General features: G+C 35.2%; 1 protein-coding gene across 1 annotated transcript in view; it reads left to right on the top strand.

The window, feature by feature from the left end:
* Window positions 1-19825, top strand: part of LOC131849896 (uncharacterized) — a 152174-nt gene that overhangs the window by 109600 nt on the left and 22749 nt on the right. Inside the window, exons 62-85 of the mRNA XM_059200034.1 lie at window positions 3979-4205; window positions 4500-4644; window positions 4947-5066; window positions 5586-5783; window positions 6365-6528; window positions 7260-7359; window positions 7594-7779; window positions 8250-8368; window positions 8770-8928; window positions 9438-9669; window positions 10247-10435; window positions 10667-10821; window positions 11652-11663; window positions 13145-13370; window positions 13779-13905; window positions 15008-15131; window positions 15364-15484; window positions 15961-16118; window positions 16247-16398; window positions 16679-16919; window positions 17054-17149; window positions 17534-17716; window positions 18204-18363; window positions 19027-19224. Coding sequence (XP_059056017.1) covers window positions 3979-4205; window positions 4500-4644; window positions 4947-5066; window positions 5586-5783; window positions 6365-6528; window positions 7260-7359; window positions 7594-7779; window positions 8250-8368; window positions 8770-8928; window positions 9438-9669; window positions 10247-10435; window positions 10667-10821; window positions 11652-11663; window positions 13145-13370; window positions 13779-13905; window positions 15008-15131; window positions 15364-15484; window positions 15961-16118; window positions 16247-16398; window positions 16679-16919; window positions 17054-17149; window positions 17534-17716; window positions 18204-18363; window positions 19027-19224 — 3792 coding nt within the window. The remainder of the gene's footprint in view (window positions 1-3978; window positions 4206-4499; window positions 4645-4946; window positions 5067-5585; window positions 5784-6364; window positions 6529-7259; window positions 7360-7593; window positions 7780-8249; window positions 8369-8769; window positions 8929-9437; window positions 9670-10246; window positions 10436-10666; window positions 10822-11651; window positions 11664-13144; window positions 13371-13778; window positions 13906-15007; window positions 15132-15363; window positions 15485-15960; window positions 16119-16246; window positions 16399-16678; window positions 16920-17053; window positions 17150-17533; window positions 17717-18203; window positions 18364-19026; window positions 19225-19825) is intronic.

The raw sequence follows: 19825 nt of genomic DNA on the forward strand, positions 1-19825 counted from the left end.
GTCATATATAGATGTTAAAATGAAATAATGCGTTTTGAAAAGTAATTTTCATATATTTACTAATTTTGTTGCTGCCCTGTATTTGTTTACAATTTAATCATTGCTAATTGGGGCTTATTGTTTCCAAAATACTTTCATAGATGGCGCTGTTTTCATTTGTATCACCGTATTTTAAATGTTTATTTTATATTTTCAAATAATAAGTACTTACTATATTATTATGATAAATTAAACATAAAAAAAGTTTAAGTAAATATAAAACAGCTAAACAAGAAAACCATATTATTCCAGTAATACTTATTTAGAAAGTGTTGCCATATTAAAAATAAATGCATAGATTTATCGATTTTTTCGAATAATCGATAACAAGATATTACAACGCATTATTCGATGGTGCTTTTAATTAGTCTTTGCAAACAGTAAAATTTCATCATTTTGTATTATACTCTTATTTGGAACGAATTGCAATGCATAATTTTTACTCGACGACGGCAAAATAGAGAGATTTTGACAGGTATGCAAGTACTATATATTTATCTGTTCGCTCATAACTTCGAAACTTGAAGAGGGAAATATTAATTAGATTGATCTGATACAAGTGTACTCTATTATATCAACCTCCACGCGGTCACCCTGGTAATTATAGCAATTAATGACATTAGTGACATAGTTCTTCTATTAAAAAAAATAAATACCTACTTATTGTAATTTAATGAATGAGAATTGAATGTGGTATAGAGTATATAAGGTCAGCTATACCTTTATGAAACCTCAATAAACAAGTGTTATATGGTATCTAAATTACTGACATTGGTAGCTAAATATGAGGATCCTCGAATTTTTAAAAATACTCATAAGAAACTTTACATATACTCGAATTTTTGCTTTTGTAGAAGGATATTTTCAACCTTACTAAATTGTACAAGGTTTTGAAATGATAATCATTCATAATACTATGATATATTACTGATCCTAGTACCTACTATTCATGATAATTAGTTTTTTAATATCTCCATTCGAGGGTAGGTTATTCATAATTTATATTATTAGATTTCATCACAAATAAAAATATCGATTTAAAATCGTAGGTTGGTCCATATTTTTTTATTATATCGAAATGACAACGAGTACTGGCAACATAAATGAAATGTTAAAAATATAAAATATAGGAATAAAAGAATAGGATAAACGACTTTAAGTCAAATGCTTAAAACATATTTTCACTAGCATTGGATTTTTTCTCTTTTTTCATCATTTAAGTTAAGTAGGTACTTCAACTTTTGAATTGTTCCTGTTCAGAGTTCATTGAACTTCTTATTTTTTTGTCAAACTCAATAATTTAAATGTGTCTAAGGACTACTACAAATATTTAGTAAACTATCGTGTCTTTGAGGATTATCTCATACCAGGTATAACTATAAGTTGTTAAAAACTTGCATATGTATGCGTGTGTATCTTTCATATTAAAATATAATAAACATAGGTACTTGGTGACCGCTTTAATGTGGTATTATTATGTTTTTATTATTGTTATGAATGTAACTTCAAAAAACTAACACTGATTTTATAATTTTTGATTGATTGAGAAAATACTGAAAATTATTAATCAAAATAAAGTGCTAAACAGTAGTATTATTTTTATATTTTATTAGAACTGAATGAATATGATGTATGAATAATATGTTTATTGTGCTAATAAGGTTACAGTTTAGTTTCATTTATGTAAGTTCATGAAAATGTAACATGGTATATGATATTGTTTTCAGATTTTCCTGACATCAACAACTTAATACTGAACAAATTTTAAACAAATAAGAGATGATATTCTAAATCTCCTAGTCATTCAGATGAAGATAAATAACATTTTTACTGTAAAGAACAGGAGTTCAAAAGAATAAGAAATATATATATATATATATATATGAACATTTTACTGTATAAAATAATAATGCAAGTAAAAATAAGAGAAAAAAGCAGAAGAAAAATCTGTAAATTATTAATCACAATGCAATTAATAATATAATTAAATAAGTAAGAAAGCAACGGACTAGTGATGAGAAGAAATTCCAAGTAATTATATTATGTGTAACCGACTGCAAATAAGTTTATGATTTAAGCTCATGATTATTATTATATTGCTTCATCAACAAATCCAGGAATATTTTGTGTACCAGGAATTAATTATGAAATGATTTTGATGAAATATTATGTCTTGATATTGATTTATTTGGAATATAATATAAAAATAACAGAAGTGTTTGAAGTTTTAGTGGTATAACAGACAAGCAGTGAAAGAAATATTATTGTAAATTATTAACAATTGTTTATTCTGTGATTAATAAATTATTTAAAAGTGTTTTATTACCTGAAATAAAAATTATGATCTTCAAGTGTTGTGTTCATGCAATGTTAGTTTCACCTCATTCGATTTAAAATGTCAGGAATTATTTACTACATAATGATTTTGTATTAGATGGTAATCATATATATTTTTTAATGCAATGTGTATAATAATTCCCATTTACATCAAAAAACTTTGTGTAAATCTATATTTCTCTGTCTATAGACTTTGGTTGTGGAATACTAATAAGAAACAAAATCTAGAGACAGTAGTATATCACAGCATCCCAGAACCTTGTATTTAAGTCATATAAGGACTTAGTACCTACCTAATACTTGCTACTTTTTTAATCAATTAATTAATTTGATCTCAATCATCATGATGATAATGTTGAGAATACTGCCAATGATGAATTTTATGGTGGTCATAAATAAATACCACCGTCACTATCGTCAACAGTCATTATTGATCTCATCATCATCACCGTTACCCTCCTTCATCCATATTGTCAAAAGTTACTACCTACTATTAACTATGAACTGAAATGGTAAATAAGCTGACGATCCATCCAACCACGACGCTATCCGACGTACATACATACACATATATTATTAAACAGCATTACGTCATCATGTCGTGCCCGCTATATCCCGCATACGTTATCATTCCGGAGAACATAGATGTTATGTCCAAATATCCTGTAATTTCGCAGCTTAATTTCAACTGAATAACAACTTACATAAATACCAAAAAACTAGCAGTAAAGGCGTAGTTTGTAGATATCGAAGGTTCTACAAATAGGTATAACATCAAAATAAGTACCTACATGTCATTAGCACCGATGTAGTATCCCTGAAAGAACCTATACATATAACAGATTGATGGTTTGCAGATATTATTTTCAGTTTTACAAATTGTCAGTTTACCATAATTAACTACATATTGAGAAATAATTATATACTGAAAATTATATGAGGTACCCATATGCACATCAATTGATTATAGCTAAAATCTATTACTATCACATAACAATTTAAATAAAAAAAACCGTATTAAAATCGGGCTATTCGTTAAGGAGCTATTGCTCCTTAACCGATAGCCCGATTTTAGTGCAGACGCGTTAAGACATATCTTCGTCGGGAGAAAAAAGTAGGCATGTAAAAAAGTAACTGTAACATAGTACATAGATACATAGGTACATTAGCCGTGTCTGTAGACTGTCAGCGAACAATATTATACCTACATTGAATTTTCGATTGTACCCAATCAGGAGTTCGATACAGTTATATATCTATTATGTACGTATCTTTGCAAAACAGATGTCATGTAGACCGAATTCTCTGCCATCTATTTTCATGCTTTATTACTAATCACCCACTAGTAATCCGAACTGCTTCAGATATAGCGACATCTAGCGCCTACGGCGGCGAAATAAAATAGCCCGAAGAATAGCCCGAGTTAGGAAGGAACCATTTTCTTGTATGGGATGGGGTATCTGTATGTAATATTATATTATCTGTGCTAATACTTATAGGATGAGACTTTGTTTAATAAGGCGACATCTTTTTGTTGCATTCTATCCTACTCCTTCGAATAGAAATATGTTTTGATGTTGATGTTTTATCCTTCTCTAATAGGAGAAAACGGAAGAGATAGCCGCCAAACAGGAAGCCGTGGACAGCACAGTGGAGTCAGGTTTGGAGCTGATGAAGCACATCTCAGGGGACGAAGCTCTTCAACTGAAGGACAAGTTGGACGCTCTCCAGCGTCGGTACAACGACCTGACTAGCCGGGGAGCTGAACTGCTGCGCGTTGCCACGGAGACTTTGCCGCTAGTCCAACAACTATATAACAGTCACGGCAGGTGAGTTATATGAACCTTTTGTTTAGTAATCCTTTAATATCAGATTAAATATAAATTAAATGTATAATTGAATGAAAGTAGTGTGGTCAATATCTACTGAATCTTTCAATTAAACATGAAACTGTTTTCTTTTCATCAATAATGTACCAACTGATTTTAAAAGAATAAGAGTTAAGTTTCTCCATTATCCTTGGCTCGAAATTACATGTAATTACTTTTTATCATAAGTGTCATGACGATATATATTGATTTCTAATATTCATGACTCATGATAATTATTATGTAAATATACAGGCTGACCGACTGGATGGCTGGCGCCGAGTCGTGCCTACAATCAGTGGAGCCACGAGAGGAAGACATCCTGAGACTGGAGGCTGACCTACAGGAGTTCAGACCTGTACTGGACAACATCAATCTCATTGGACCCCAGCTCTGTCAGGTATTGACTATAGACCTTCATAACAGTAATATTTTTATAATAATACTAGTTATGGCCGCGTGTATATTTGTTGATCGCCCTCTATTAGCGGCAACAATAAATAGATCATCTATATATATGACGCCTTATTATTAATAAACTAGTTTTTCCAGTGCAACTTTGCATCAGTTTACCTCTTTTCTTTCCTTTTTTTGTAACACTTCATCGCAGCTCTGCACCTATTGGTCATATCATGATGTATTAGCTTATAGCATTCCTCGATAAATGGTTATTTGTATTTTATTCTTCATAATTGTCAACAGATATCACCAGGAGAGGGCGCCACCTACATCGAGGGCATTGTAACTCGCGACAACCGTCGGTTCGACGCCATCGCAGAACAAATACAGAGGAAGGCGGAGAGATTGCTGCTAAGCAAGAAGGTAGGGATGTCTATTTGAAACTAGCGATACGTCCCGGCTTCGCATTACTGTGAAGATCAACATATTTTTGTATTGAAAAGCTACGACGCTTACCACGCTACTATTACGAGATGATAATGTGAATTTCGATACTATTAGATTATATTGAGAGTAACCAATATATTTTATGTATAAAAATGTTAACCAGAACAAAACGAGAAAATTGAGTAGTCAAGGGTAACAAGTCATGAATTGAATAATAATTTATACTATAAATAATAAAAATATTATATTTATTTAATTCGATCTGTAAGAAAATAAAAATTTTTTCAAGAAGGGTATATTAAGGTTTCTTAAGGGTCGGCAACGCGCAAGTGATACCCCTGGTGTTTCAGGCGTTCATAGGCTACGGTAACCATTTACCATCAGATGGGCCGTATGCTTGATTGCCACCATAGTAGCATAAAAAAAAAAAATTCTCGCTGTGTACTTACAGTGACTATATAAAATATCTCATTGTAACGAGGATTTGTATTACAGCGTTCGCTAGAAGTAGTGGGCGACATGGAGGAAGCGATCGAGTGGCTGCGAGCTGCCGACGCTCAGCTGCGGGACGCGGAGCCGCCCAGCAGCGCGCCCGCCCGCGTGCGCGCCCAGCTCAAGCAGCAGCGCCCGCTCAACGACGACGTCGCCGCCCAGAGGGTGCGGGTTCGAGACCTGCTCAGTCAAGCCAAGAAGGTCCGTCATTTTAGCTCTCTTGATGCCACTTAACGGCGCACACGTTACAGGCCCAGCGTCATAGGTGGTCATAAGCTACGGTAACCGTTTACCGCCATATGGGAATTGTCCTGAGATACTATTATATTATTAGAATAGAATAGAAAATCATTTATTCGAGTAAACTTACATTGCAGCAGTTTTGACTAGTCATGATAAAAGAATCAGCAAGAAACTTGCGTATAGCTCTTTAAAATAATTTAGCATTTACTTTACATTTTTAAGTTGAAGTGTATAAGTAGAAACTACTAACTACCACTAATTCAATTAAACACTCAAATAGAGAAAATATTAAATATACTTCCAACTGATTGAGTAACTAAATAAGAGTAAATCAGTCGTAGTGATTAGAGCAGACAGTCCCTACAAGCAGGACTCGTTCACGAGTATGACGGATAAGCTAGCTACCACTGCTCTCGACCATATTTTAGGGCACCACGCCGCCACGTGTCTGGATATTTCAGTAAGACACTTAACCACGTCATAGCTACTTAAAATTGCCAGGCGATAAGATTACGATTAACAATAATTTGTAACACTAGGTGCTGCGTGAGTGTCAGTCGTCAGAGGAGACGGGCGTGATCCGTGAACGCAGCGAGGAGTTGAAGGAGATGATGGACGAGGTCGGCCAGCTCAGTGCCGACCGCCTCGCGGCTTTGGAGCAGGCCCTACCGCTCGCTGAACACTTCGCCGATACACACCACGGGTACTATATCACTACTACCAACTACCATTACTGTTTCCACCAACAAACCAACCACTAACAAATAACTATTATTACTAAATTAAATGTGTAATCTTTACATAGTATAAGACAAAGTCGCCGCCTCTCTCTGTCTCTTATATCTTTTCAATTACGCAACGGATTTTTATGCAGTTTCCAGCAATAGTTAGAGTGATTCAAGAGGAAGGTTTATATTTATAATACATGCGTTATATTTATATTAAGGCAAGATGAGAGATTTAAATATTAGTAATGCATCCTTGCGAAGTCAGGCGGGTCTCTAGTTACACCTAGATACTAACAAAAGGCAGTACGGCTCTGCCTGCTGATAAAACTTTAACATAATTAGTTCTTGTATATCTATCTATAATGCAAATTAGTTAATTGATTAAAGAAAGTGGAACTTTCTCCACTCACAAAATCTTTTGTACCTTAAATATAGCAAAGAAATAATTAAACTTATTTCGAGCAATGGAAGATACGAAATCAAAAGCAAAAGAAATCATTAGGCTTTAAGATACTAATACTATAAGTAGTCCACCTATAATTAAGAGGGTGCCGAGCGAATGTGCAACTAGAGGGGAATTTCGCAAATCTGATAAGGACGCGGTGGTGGGTGTAATTCATAGATGAACCTAAAACATTTACTTAGTGAGTTCTACAACTTCTTGTAGTATAGACAATATAAATTTATTAGTAAATATATATTGCAGTTTGTCGTCGTGGCTGGACGATATGGAGAAGCAGATCGAGATGTTGGCCATGCCGGCTCTCCGGCCCGAGCAGATCGTGCAGCAGCAAGACAAAAACGAGGTACATCTATAATTTTCGTTATATTAAACATCATTTATTTTACTCTTAAACTACTATACAAAAGTTACAATGCATTAGTAAGGCAAACATTCGGCTTTTGATTTATATCTGTGGATAGAAAATAATGATAACCCAGGACAGTGTTTACCCATAACATACAGAATATTTTTTATCTGAATTGACACGAGCTACGCAACGAGATACAGCTTGTTTATATATTTTGGTGTTTCGTAGATGTTGCAATCATCGATCGCCGGGCACAAGCCTCTCGTCGATAAACTGGTGAAGACTGGCGAAGCACTCGCCCGCCTCTGTGGCGAAGAAGACGCCAACAAAGTACAGGATATAGTGGAGAGTGACTGCGAGAGATACAACGCGCTACGAGCGGAGCTGCGACAGAGACAACAAGAGTTGGAACAGGTGAGTAAGCGAGATAAATATATTATTATTGAAATGTGAAACAAAAAGTTATGTTTGTCCAATCGGACGCACACTGAAAATTATGTGTTGATTTATTATATTTCTTCTTATAAGATGGAAAACGTAGAACGTGATCCGAGAGACGGCTGTAGACTCGCTCCTTAGCCTGTTGGATTCAAATACTCTTTTGAATAGATACACATTTTTTACCAACGAATCTTTCGGGAAACAATTTCAACAGAAGAACAATGAGCAAAAAACTTGCCTCTTGCCGCTTTTAAACAATTGTTGTCTAACTTTACATTTTGAAGTCAAGATATATGTGTATATACTTTTAAACTACCAACTACTACTACTACTTAATTCATTCAAGTCAGCATTTTAATACAGTTGTCGAGTAACAAAGTAAATTTGCCGTGGTCAGACCAGTTCCTTCTTGTCATATTAATATGGTTCACTGTAATTGACAGGCGCTGCAGGAGTCTTCACAATTCTCAGACAAGCTGGAGGGCATGCTGCGTGCGTTGGCTGGAACTGCTGATGCTCTGCAACACGCCGAGCCAGTCTCTGCACATCCACCCAAGATACAGTGCGTATTGTCTGTTTTACTGGATTTTAGTAACTACAATGTAATGGATCTTATAATTAGTAAGGCATACCTTGCTAATGGAATTTAATGTATTTAACAATTACTAAGACATATGTTAATGCTAAATGTTTCTATAGTAATTATAAATGATAGAAAAGCGAAATATTTGTAGATGTTTAATATAGCAGAGTGCAGTGACAGTAGTAAAAAAATGTATATAAAGAACACTTACATATAGATGAACGAATACATAAAACTTCCAGTTATTCTCATTGTAGGTATTCTAGGGAGCTACTAGGACTACTGGGGGCATTATTTATATTGCATTATATATGTGGTATGTATGTACCTGTGTCAAATTCTATATTAAACGGGGATTTGATATTATTTTTTTATAACAGAGACCAAATCGAGGAAAACAATTCCCTGGTGGAGGACTTGGAGAAGCGTCAAGAGGCGTATAATGCGGTACAACGCGCCGCGTCTGACGTCATCAGCAAGGCCAACAAGAGCGACCCGGCTGTACGTGATATACGCAACAAACTGGACAAGTTGCACAAGTGAGTACTACTACACTTTACACAAACAGTACGGCTCCGTTACTGTATCACTGAGAATGAAAGAGATGAGATTATATTCGAGTGAATGTATGCAATAAGGCGCTTATTGATGTCCAAACTAGATTGAATCTTATTGCGTTATTACCAGAGTTGCTTTTTATTTAAAGTTCCAAACTCTTTAGTCCTTCAGGTTTATCAAACAAGTATTTTTAATAAAAAGGCCTTATTATAAATGTTGTTTGTAAATTTGAATTTAACTATGAAACAATATCATTATTACAGTACCATTAGTTGAAAATAATTGAAACTATAAAATCTTTTTTTTTTTTACCTTCTAGACTACTTTTTAGACAGAAGTCTGTTTGTTCCCGATCTTCTCCTGAAAATTCATTAATATCCGTTTAGAGGCTTGTGAAAATTAAGCAAATAAACAAGCGATCACACTTAGGCATTTATAATATTAGAATAATTTTTATCTTACATTAATTCCACTCGATTGTTTCCACCAGATTATGGAACGACGTACAAAAGGCTACGAACGATCGCGGCCAGTCTCTGGACAACGCACTGGACATAGCTCGCAAGTTCTGGCAGCAGCTTGACGCTGTGATGGCCACGCTCGCCGAACTCGAGGACACCCTCACGGCCCAGCCGCCGCCGGCAGCGCAACCCAGAGCCATCCAGGCGCAGCAGGTCGCCCTGCAGGAGATCAGGCACGAGATCGACCACACCAAGCCCGAGGTATGTTTTAATAGCAGATACGAAAAAAAATTACCAACCAATCCAATTATAGTACACTTACTGATTTCAAATTTTAAATTCATGTTACAGTGATGTAATAGTAACGGTATAAATTATAAAATTGCCAAAGTAGTAAGGTCACAAAGATGTCAACCCTTTAACATACAGTATTAATTAATATGATAATTCCATGATAGCTTACAGACTTAAAAGTATCTCAAGCATCCCAATGGATATTTATTTATTTTATTTGACATAAATCTAATCTAATCTAAGATCTGTCTGAATAGAAGAAGAGTTTATCCTACTAACAGGATGTGCAGAAGACATCTCTATTTAGCCTGACGGACGTCAGGCATCAAATATTCAAGTAGAGTGGAACTTCTAGTTTTTTAAATATATTATCTTACACATACAAAGTATATACTACATCTAATTACTAATAAATAATAATAAACCTTATTATTTTATCACTTAGTTATCGTTTGCAAATTAGCATAATTTCTATTAGCAAATAGGGAGTATTGTGCAACTGTCAACGAATGTATAATCTACATGGCTCTTACTAATTTCATAGGTGGAGAAAGTCCGCAAGACAGGATCAACTCTGATGTCACTATGCGGAGAGCCCGATAAGCCAGAAGTCAAGAAACACATGGAAGATCTGGATAATGTTTGGGACAACATAACAGCACTGTACGCAAGGCGAGAAGAGAACCTGATCGACGCTATGGAGAAAGCCATGGAGTTCCATGACACATTACAGGTAAATATAATTAAGATCATGTAGAATTTATTCAAAAAATCTGTATGCAGTTGTTTTAGTAATATATAGCTCAATTGGTAAATATACTGCTGAACAAATATTGAATATGATAGAAAAGTATGGTAAGTTACAAACCTTTTTTAGTTTTAAGTAACAAATTACTATTCTGTAGCAAAAATATAACTATAATGAAATGTTTCATGATAATAATCTATTAAATAATTGTTCTAGAATCTGCAAAAGTTCCTGGATACCGCCGAGGACAAGTTCTCTCGCATGGGTCCGCTGGGGTCCGACATCGATGCCGTCAAACGGCAGATCGCCCAACTAGCCACCTTCAAGCAAGAAGTCGACCCACACATGGTCAAAGTCGAAGCACTGAACAGGTATATATTACGTTATATTTATTAGTTATTCACGCCATATCTCTTATGGAATGCACGGGGAAAGTGTATTATCCTGACATAACTTGAAGTGATTATATCTAAACTGTTTACAAATTATTATTATTTGTTATCATTATACTACAGCTTCTGAGGGAAGAAATATTCTGTTGTCGTTGGGCAGCTATAAACATTTTTATGTCAATACTTAATTATTAATAAAAAAGACAGTATATTATTCTCGTCTATATTTTAAATAGTGTTTTAGAGTATATGGTGATGGTAAATAAAAATAGTTAGTTAATCATTATCATAATTACCTGGTAATATGAAATGTATTTTCCAACATACATATTTAATCCCCCATGTCACTGACATAGCACAAGTCCCAATACCAATAATAATGTTCTTTTGACTGACAGTCAATTTGTTACTCACTGATAGTCATTAATTAACAACTGCTGAGTTGTAAAGTTTTATTGATAATAGCTTTAAACGTAAAATAAACTAACGTTAGCTATTGAAATGTTTTGTCCTTTCTTAAGATATACTGTGATGAAACGATCTAATAGTGTATATACAATCTAATAGAGAAAAATAAAAAGAGATCATACGTAATGTTTGTGTTGATATATTTAAAATACATAAGTATTTTCATTATTTTTAAATACATCATGTGTCTTTGAATTTACGAAGCACAATTATTATTTTAATGTATTACGATTCTAATCTAATGCCAGTTGACTGTAACTAGACTGTCAGTCATCAAGTACATAGCACCATACTAATCGTGTATTTTTCTATGCGTTACCCTGTGGATTGGAAACATGCAGAAGTCTAATGAGGCAAGAATATTACCTTATTTGAGTGTGCCGCTTATGTTCCGTATGTTATAGTTGGATGTAAACACAATTAACATAGTAATATTAGGTTTTTGCTCCAGATATATTTTATACAATTTAACAGTATTATTAATTATATGGGTTAAAATTAAGATGTGTATTTCGACATCTTAAATGTACATGTATGCAAAATTTGATGATGATTGGTATCCCAATCGCGTGGAACCTTAAAAAAATTACTTTCGCCCATATGATGATAAGAGGGAAACGTCTCCTATATATCGTCCTATATAAAAGACACGACGCATACCACAGTACTATATGACATCCGTGATAGCACTCATGCGTTGTCATTCTATAGGACTAAGGTCCTGTAATTACACTGCCTAACCTGCACCCTACACACGAAACACAGCATACAAAACAAAGTTGCTTGGCGGCTGAAATAGGTACCTCAAACTTTGTAATAAGACGTGTGTGGGTACGGAGTAGCGTTGCCACACGTCCCGTATTTCCCGTATTAATTGTCCCAGCGGGACTGACTCTGTCCCGTATTCGAATAGTGCTCCGTTTTTTTATTATTAAATTGATCGATATACGCTAGACAATGTGTCTTTTCATAATTTGTCCCGAATAAAAAACTAAATTCCCCTATTTTTTTTGCCTTGTTAGGCTTTTTTAGGCTAAAAAAAATCTGGCAACTCTAGTACGGAGACACTTATTACAAACTTTACCTTAGTAAATAGTTTATATCCTAAATTAATTCTGAGATCACATTCTATTTATCTGGAGCAATAACTATTGTAGTTTTGTAACATTATAACTACGCATGTTTGTAGATTCATATACCTACTTAAGACAAGCGGTTTAACCAGCAGTTGTCTATATGTATGAACATTGTATTCCATTGTCCTATTATAGATTGAATTGTGTGTATTTGTCCTTTGTAATATACTTGTTATGTGTCGGTATTTATTAAAAAACTGCTTTAATTTTATATAGCTGAATTCACAAATAAGGTGAATGTTACATTCCTATAAAAATACCTTATGGCCTAGTGGTTTATAAACTTAACGTAGACAGATATGTCGTAAGTTTTATTCTGTCTGTCTTTATTTGTCAATTTATATTTTTGACTGACTTTCCAATGAGAAACACTGATAATAGTTAAAAAATATCGAATATTCCCCTCTTTATGTTAGATTAAAAAATACACAGGAAAGTGTAGGCATGTGAAGTGTTTTGCTTACTACAACATCGACAGTCGATAATGCTTCTGAAGATCTCAGCTGGAATAAGTATTAGGTATACGTCTAGCCTAAATCCACGTAATGAACCACTACGCCCCTAGGCTACATTTACAATAACAAGATATAGACAAATATTATAATATTTATATCACTTAATCAAATTATGAGAATATAACATCGCCTTATTACCTAAACAAGAAAGTGCAAAATCCTAACAAATAAATCATCATACAGACAAGCGCAAGAGTTGACGGAGCGCACATCATCGGAACAGGCGGCGGCTATCAAGCAGCCGCTGACAGAAGTGAACACGCGCTGGTCGACACTCCTCAGGGGTATGGTCGAACGGCAACAGCAGCTTGAGAGAGCGCTGCTCAGGCTTGGACAGCTGCAACACGCACTGCAAGAACTCCTCACCTGGATACAGAACACTTGCGACACCCTCGATACTTTACGGCCCGTGAGTATTATCGTAAATCATTAGCCTTGTTCATAAATATAAAATACTCAAATATGTCAAGTAGGTATAATAATATAATGTATAACATATGTTCATCTGGAATAATGTTATTAGCGAACAATGGTACACATTTTAAAATCTGAAAAATTAATTATTGCATATTGGAAAAATTATAAATAAAGTAAATGGTGTTCGTTTACTAAGTTGTTTTTAGTCAAAAAGTAATAATAGTGTACTCCATTTTCATCCTTCAGTACTAGGTTTAATACCAAACTATCATCTGTATTAATATAAAGTATAAATAACTCAAATAAGTTTAACTTCCATGTATGACCCCACAACAAAAACCTCCTCTATATATATCCATCCTCGATAAAGTTTATTAAAATTAAATCTTTGTACCGCTAGGTGGCCGGCGACCCCCAAATCCTGGAGGTGGAGCTAGCCAAGCTGAAGGTGCTGGTGAACGACATCGCGGCGCACCAGGCCAGCGTGGACACCCTCAACGAGGCCGGCGCGCAGATCGTGCAGCAGGGTACGGGTATGTGCCGGCCGCTTGTGCTTTCCTCCATTATAACTTTCTACTCATACTTCATAGTTATCCATGGGCGTAGCCAGACATGGGCTCAGGGCAGGGTAGGCAGCAGTCTAAAATATTATGGCGCAGTCTTACCCCTATTATTTTTTCATGCAAAACGGTTACACCCTATAGCACCCTGTATCTGTGTGTTATTTTTTGTGTCGACTGTCGAGTAGTGGAGAGTGAATTTTATTAAGTATCGTAGTTAGTACTTAGATAATTTATTTTATTAGGTTTACTATAAGAAATCGCCTGCCTGAGTACCTCAGACTCGCATATATCCATCGTTATCTTACAAAGCAAGCTGCTTGAAGCTTGCTTGGTAAGCTGTTTCGGTTGTAGAGTGCGAGGCAGTGGAATTACAGGATAAAAGGCAATTTTAATCCTCTAGAATGGAAACGCATGAGTGTCATATAATAACGTGATGTCTGTGATGAGTGTTATTCATGTGCCTCAATGTATGTGTTCTCAGTTACATTTTGCTTGGACTGTCAGCTTGTTTTCAATTCCAATTAGATAAAAATATCAGTCACTGCCATGAAGATTTCATAGAGTTAATACATTTGTCATAACTGAAACATTTTCTAAAGCCAACATAACTTATGTATCCACCGTTCTTCTACATGTATCGTGCGTCATGCACTAATGCTTTACGCTTTGTGTGTTCGTGTGTCATATATGTATATTAACTTTTAGATTATACAGTATGTATATACATTAAAATTTTATCTATCATTTTAATGTTGGAAAAAATCTAAATATGATAAATCATCAATTGTATGAATTATTGACATATGTTATTGCATTGTCAATAATTGCATTCATTATTTCATACAGCGTAGGTTAGGCAGATCAACATACAGTTTCTTCAGATTAAAGAGTTTATTACTTAATATATAGAATACTATAATCTAATCTATGTAAAATTTTACTGTAATTGACCACGGTTTATTTTAATCCAATTTCTAAACAATATGTAAAAAAAATAAATAATACATTCATACTTAGCAATTATTGAATTAATAACTATCTTCGAAAATGCTCCTAAACACAACAGGTACGGACGAAGCGGGCGAGACGGCTGAGAAACTGGCAACGTTGAACAGAAAGTGGCGAGAATTGCAGCAGAAGGCTAGAGATCGACAGACGGAACTCGAGGATGCGCTTAGAGAGGCTCAGAGGTGAGTAGCAAAATCAGTTTGTCATCCAATCATGTAAATATGACGGAAAGTAACCATGTACACATACATACATATCGATACAAATATTAGTACATACAAGAGCCTCAATTGAGTATATATATGTTTGTATTGATCGAAAATCGAACATTGAACGATGAAGTAGTATTTGTAAAACCACTACACTACAATGATAGTCTAATTTTTTTTTATTAAATCAATGTTTTCCTTTTAGCTTCAATGCTGAGATTGGCGATCTACTCTCGTGGTTATCAGAGGTGGACAGTGTCATCGCAGCATCGAAACCCGTCGGCGGTCTACCCGAGACTGCTTCGGAACAGCTCGAGAGATTTATGGTGAGATAATATAGATTTGTTTTATTAAACAATCAAATATGATACAGAAGCTGGACTTAATGCTATAGCATTATCTAGCATAAAACCTTAGTGAAAAGCAGAGATTCGCGATGGCGACTTAAAAATAACTTCATATATAAATAAATAATGGGAAATGCCTTGTATCTAAATGTACACTGTTCAAATGAAATCATTTAATTATTAATATATTTGTACTACGATTTTGATGAAGAAATTGTTATAGTGTAGAAGTAGGTTTCTTGACAATTTAAATATATAGACAAAAAAAGAAAATTTCGATACAATTATTTGATGATAAATTAAAACTTTCCTATTTTTTGTGCATAATTTTCGCAGTCATCTAAGTATAACAATTTTAAAAATGCCGTACTTTAATAATAGTATATAATTGCTCAGTTATATACTGTTACGTTTATGAATAGAAAAAATGCTGAATTCTGTTAATTCATCAACAGGAGGTATACAACGAGATTGAAGCCAATCGTCCTAAGGTTGAAGCCGTATTACAACAAGGTCAAGAGTACCTCAAGCGGCAGGACAAACCCAACCCCACCTCGCAACTGCACCATAACCTCAAGAACTTGAAGACCAGATGGGACAGTGTTACAGCTAGGTAATATATTATTTTAATTTATTTACGCACCAACTTATGGTCAAAAGATAGGTAAAATATGACAGTCAATAAAAAAAATACCTTCTTGTTACTAAACTCCTATTTTAATTCCACTCAATCTCTTACAGAGCGTCAGATAAGAAGATCAAACTGGAGATAGCGCTGAAGGAAGCGACTGAGTTCCATGACGCGCTGCAGGCGTTCGTGGACTGGCTGACCAGCGCTGAGAAGACCCTCACATCCGCCAAACCTGTCTCTAGGGTCATGGAGACTTTACTCAGTGAGTATACCATTATTATACATACAATAAAATGCCATATGTCATCTCCACCTGCTTTTATATGTGATGACGGCCTCGGTGGTCAAGCAGTTTAGCACACCGCCTTTTACGTTTGTCTTCATGACTATAATTGTTAGTAATGATCTGACTTTTTTCAGAAAAATAATATTGCATATGCATTATAGAAAATACATATTCACAAAAATACTCGTATAAATATAATTGTAATAATATAGTCAGGGTCTAATGAACGAAATTAATATTTTATTAAAATTCACAGCTCAAATCGAAGAGCACAAGTCGTTCCAAAAGGAAGTGGCTACCCACCGCGAGACCATGCTCCACCTGGACAAGAAGGGTACCCACCTGAAATACTTCAGCCAGAAACAAGATGTGATCCTCATCAAGAATCTTTTGGTCTCCGTACAGCATCGGTGGGAGAGGGTGGTGTCGAAAGCTGCGGAGAGAACGAGGGCTTTAGACCATGGTGTCAAGGAGGCCAAGGAATTCTCAGATATGTGGTGAGTTATATAGTACTTAATATTATGACTGAACACTCTGTTTATAATATCAGCATAAGTGATATAAATTCTGTAGCTAGTAATACATGACTTGGTATTTGATTTGTTTATTAATCTGTGTTATGACAACACAGGAACAACTTGATGAATTGGCTCTCTGATACTGAACAACAACTGGACCAACTCAACTCGGAGGCTACCGTCAACGACCCGGAGAAAATTAAGCAGAGGTTAGTGTTTAATTAAACTGAAATAAAATATGTTAATAACTATAACTAATTAGGCAGTGACCTAGTTGTTACTAGTATGGCGATACGCGGTAAGTTCAAATGTGGGGGACACAAAAAAATTGTTAGTGGCTATTTATTTTCTTGACTGAATCTCAAAGAATGTAAAGACGGGTAACAAATCAAACTAGGTCGAGCAACGACCGTAAGCCGTAATGCCGCCTGCGACGTCTGGTTCTAATATACTCGGCGAAAATGGGCATGTTAGGTGTTGGATTTATCACAACGTCGACAATTATGAACACCTCTGACTACACTATCTGACATAACAGTCGTGAAGTCGTGGTACATATTTTATATTTTATTATTATTGTGTATTTTAAATAGGTTGCACAAACATCGCGACTTCCAAAAGTCACTTGCCGCTAAACAACCTGCATACGATCAAACAATGAAGACAGGCAAACAGCTCAAGGATAAGGCACCCAAGTTCGACGAGAATACGCTGAAGACGATGATCAGTGATCTTAAGTCGAAATGGACCACTGTTTGCTCGAAGGCTGTGGATAGGTAAGTCAATATTTTATTGTTTAAACTGGCGACACGCCCCGGCTTTGCTGGGTCCTATTAGTATAGTAGAGATACGATTTTTTAAAAATAAAATGTATGTATTCCACTGAAATAATATTTAAAATCGATGGATTAATACGTCACCAACACAATCAGACAGAACTTGCTGATGTTAAGTGATAAACATGATATCACAATCGTTGGCCCCACAGATATTACGTCAACATGTGACATCCATGATAGCACGATACCATTCGTGATGTCATGATGCCATACCTGAGCACCCTGTATTATCACTGCTTAATTGCACCCCATAAACGAACCACCTCTTAGGCAACAAGGAGGTTGTTGGCTGAAATAAGTGAAACAAGGTGCCCACTAAGATTGTAGAGACCATTTTGTATAAAGTCGTGCTCAATATTTCATCAAGATACCAAGATATATTACCAGTAACATTTGACAATATAACTGTGATGTCCATCCACAGACAACGCAAACTGGAAGAGGCGTTGCTGTACTCCGGCCAGTTCAAAGACGCGATGTCAGCTCTACTGGACTGGTTGAAGAAACAACAGAAGGAACTTGGTAGTGACTCTCCCGTGCACGGTGATCTCGACACCGTGATGGCTCTTATTGAACAGCATAAGGTGAAATATATATCTAACTATCTTATATATAAAATTCTCGTGTCACAGTTTTCGTTCCCATACTCCTCCGAACGGCTTGACCGATTCTCATGAAATTTTGTGAGCATATTGAGTAGGTCTGAGAATCGGCCAACATCTATTCTAATTTTTTTTTTTTATTTTATGGCAAAACAACGTTTGCCGGGACAGCTAGTATTCTATAAAGATATACTGCGTCCATCTTCGTGATATGAGTACAAACTATCTTTGCGTCAAATTTCATTAAGATTTGTACCGTTTCGATGTTGAAAAGTAATAAATAGGCTTAGAAACAAAACATCTTCGTAATTACAATATTAGTATGGAAACACATAATTTTTATCTAATAAGCCTTGTAAGCGCTAAAATATTTCGGATTTTAGTAAAATTGTTTAATACTCATTTGAGTGGTCATCAATTCATTCCAAAATAGGAATGAAATGTTTTTAAAATTTGGCAAAACTGACACATTGGTATTCATTAGTATATTATGTATATTTGTATTCGATTAAGTCTTGGTGTGCTTCGTGTTTTCAAAGAAATATAATTAGTCTCTATCAGCATAAGTTTTGCTTAAGTCTAAACAAGATGGACTATAATTGTCAAAAAACATGCAGAACTCCTCTAACAAAATAATTCCAACAGCAATTCGAAGAGGACCTGCATTCACGCGAGCAGCAGAAGCAGTCGGTGCTGAAGACAGGCAAAGAGTTGGAGGCGACTGTACCGGTAGAGGACGCGTCCGCCATCCGACAGCAGTGCAGCGAACTGCAACGCATCTGGGACCAAGTAATTGGCCTCAGCGACCGAAAGGCTACCAGACTCGAAGCTGCACTCAAGGAGGTAAGCGTACATAACACTTAACTTTACATTTAAGGCTGTTGCAACGAGAAAGGATGTTTGTGGAGTCTATTAGACATCAGTGGTCTCACTGTTTAACACACTTTACTTATAAGATGGTCGCCCGTTCGATTCTGTTTATATATATGCATATAAACATATATTTAGAAGTATTTGTATGTTTATATTGATCTACGTGGCATAAGTATATATATAACAAAATTCTAGAAGTATCTCTATTAGTTGTTTAGTGTCCATAGTACAAGATGTGCTTAGTTTGGGACTATGTGGACTGTTCCAAGATTATTCTTTTAGATTTTTTGTACTGGAATGGCAAACATGCTGACGTCCATTTAACTAACGGTAACTGTTGCTCTTATACATGAACATCACAAATATCTCTCATTCTTGCCATTCCTAAGAGTTATCCTTCAATGTACCTACTATACACAATAATTATACTGTTACCACATCATAGTTGTTAAACCAAAACACATATTACAAAATAGTTGTTTGGCATCATAAATAAGTGAGACAGAGGCATTTTGTACAAGACAGAAACGACTTTGTACAAAGTCTACCTCAATATTCGTAAAACTAATAG

Source organism: Achroia grisella, unplaced genomic scaffold, assembly GCF_030625045.1.
Source record: "Achroia grisella isolate CSIRO2021 unplaced genomic scaffold, CSIRO_AGI_Agris_v1 utg660, whole genome shotgun sequence".
NCBI classification, from domain to species: domain Eukaryota; kingdom Metazoa; phylum Arthropoda; class Insecta; order Lepidoptera; family Pyralidae; genus Achroia; species Achroia grisella.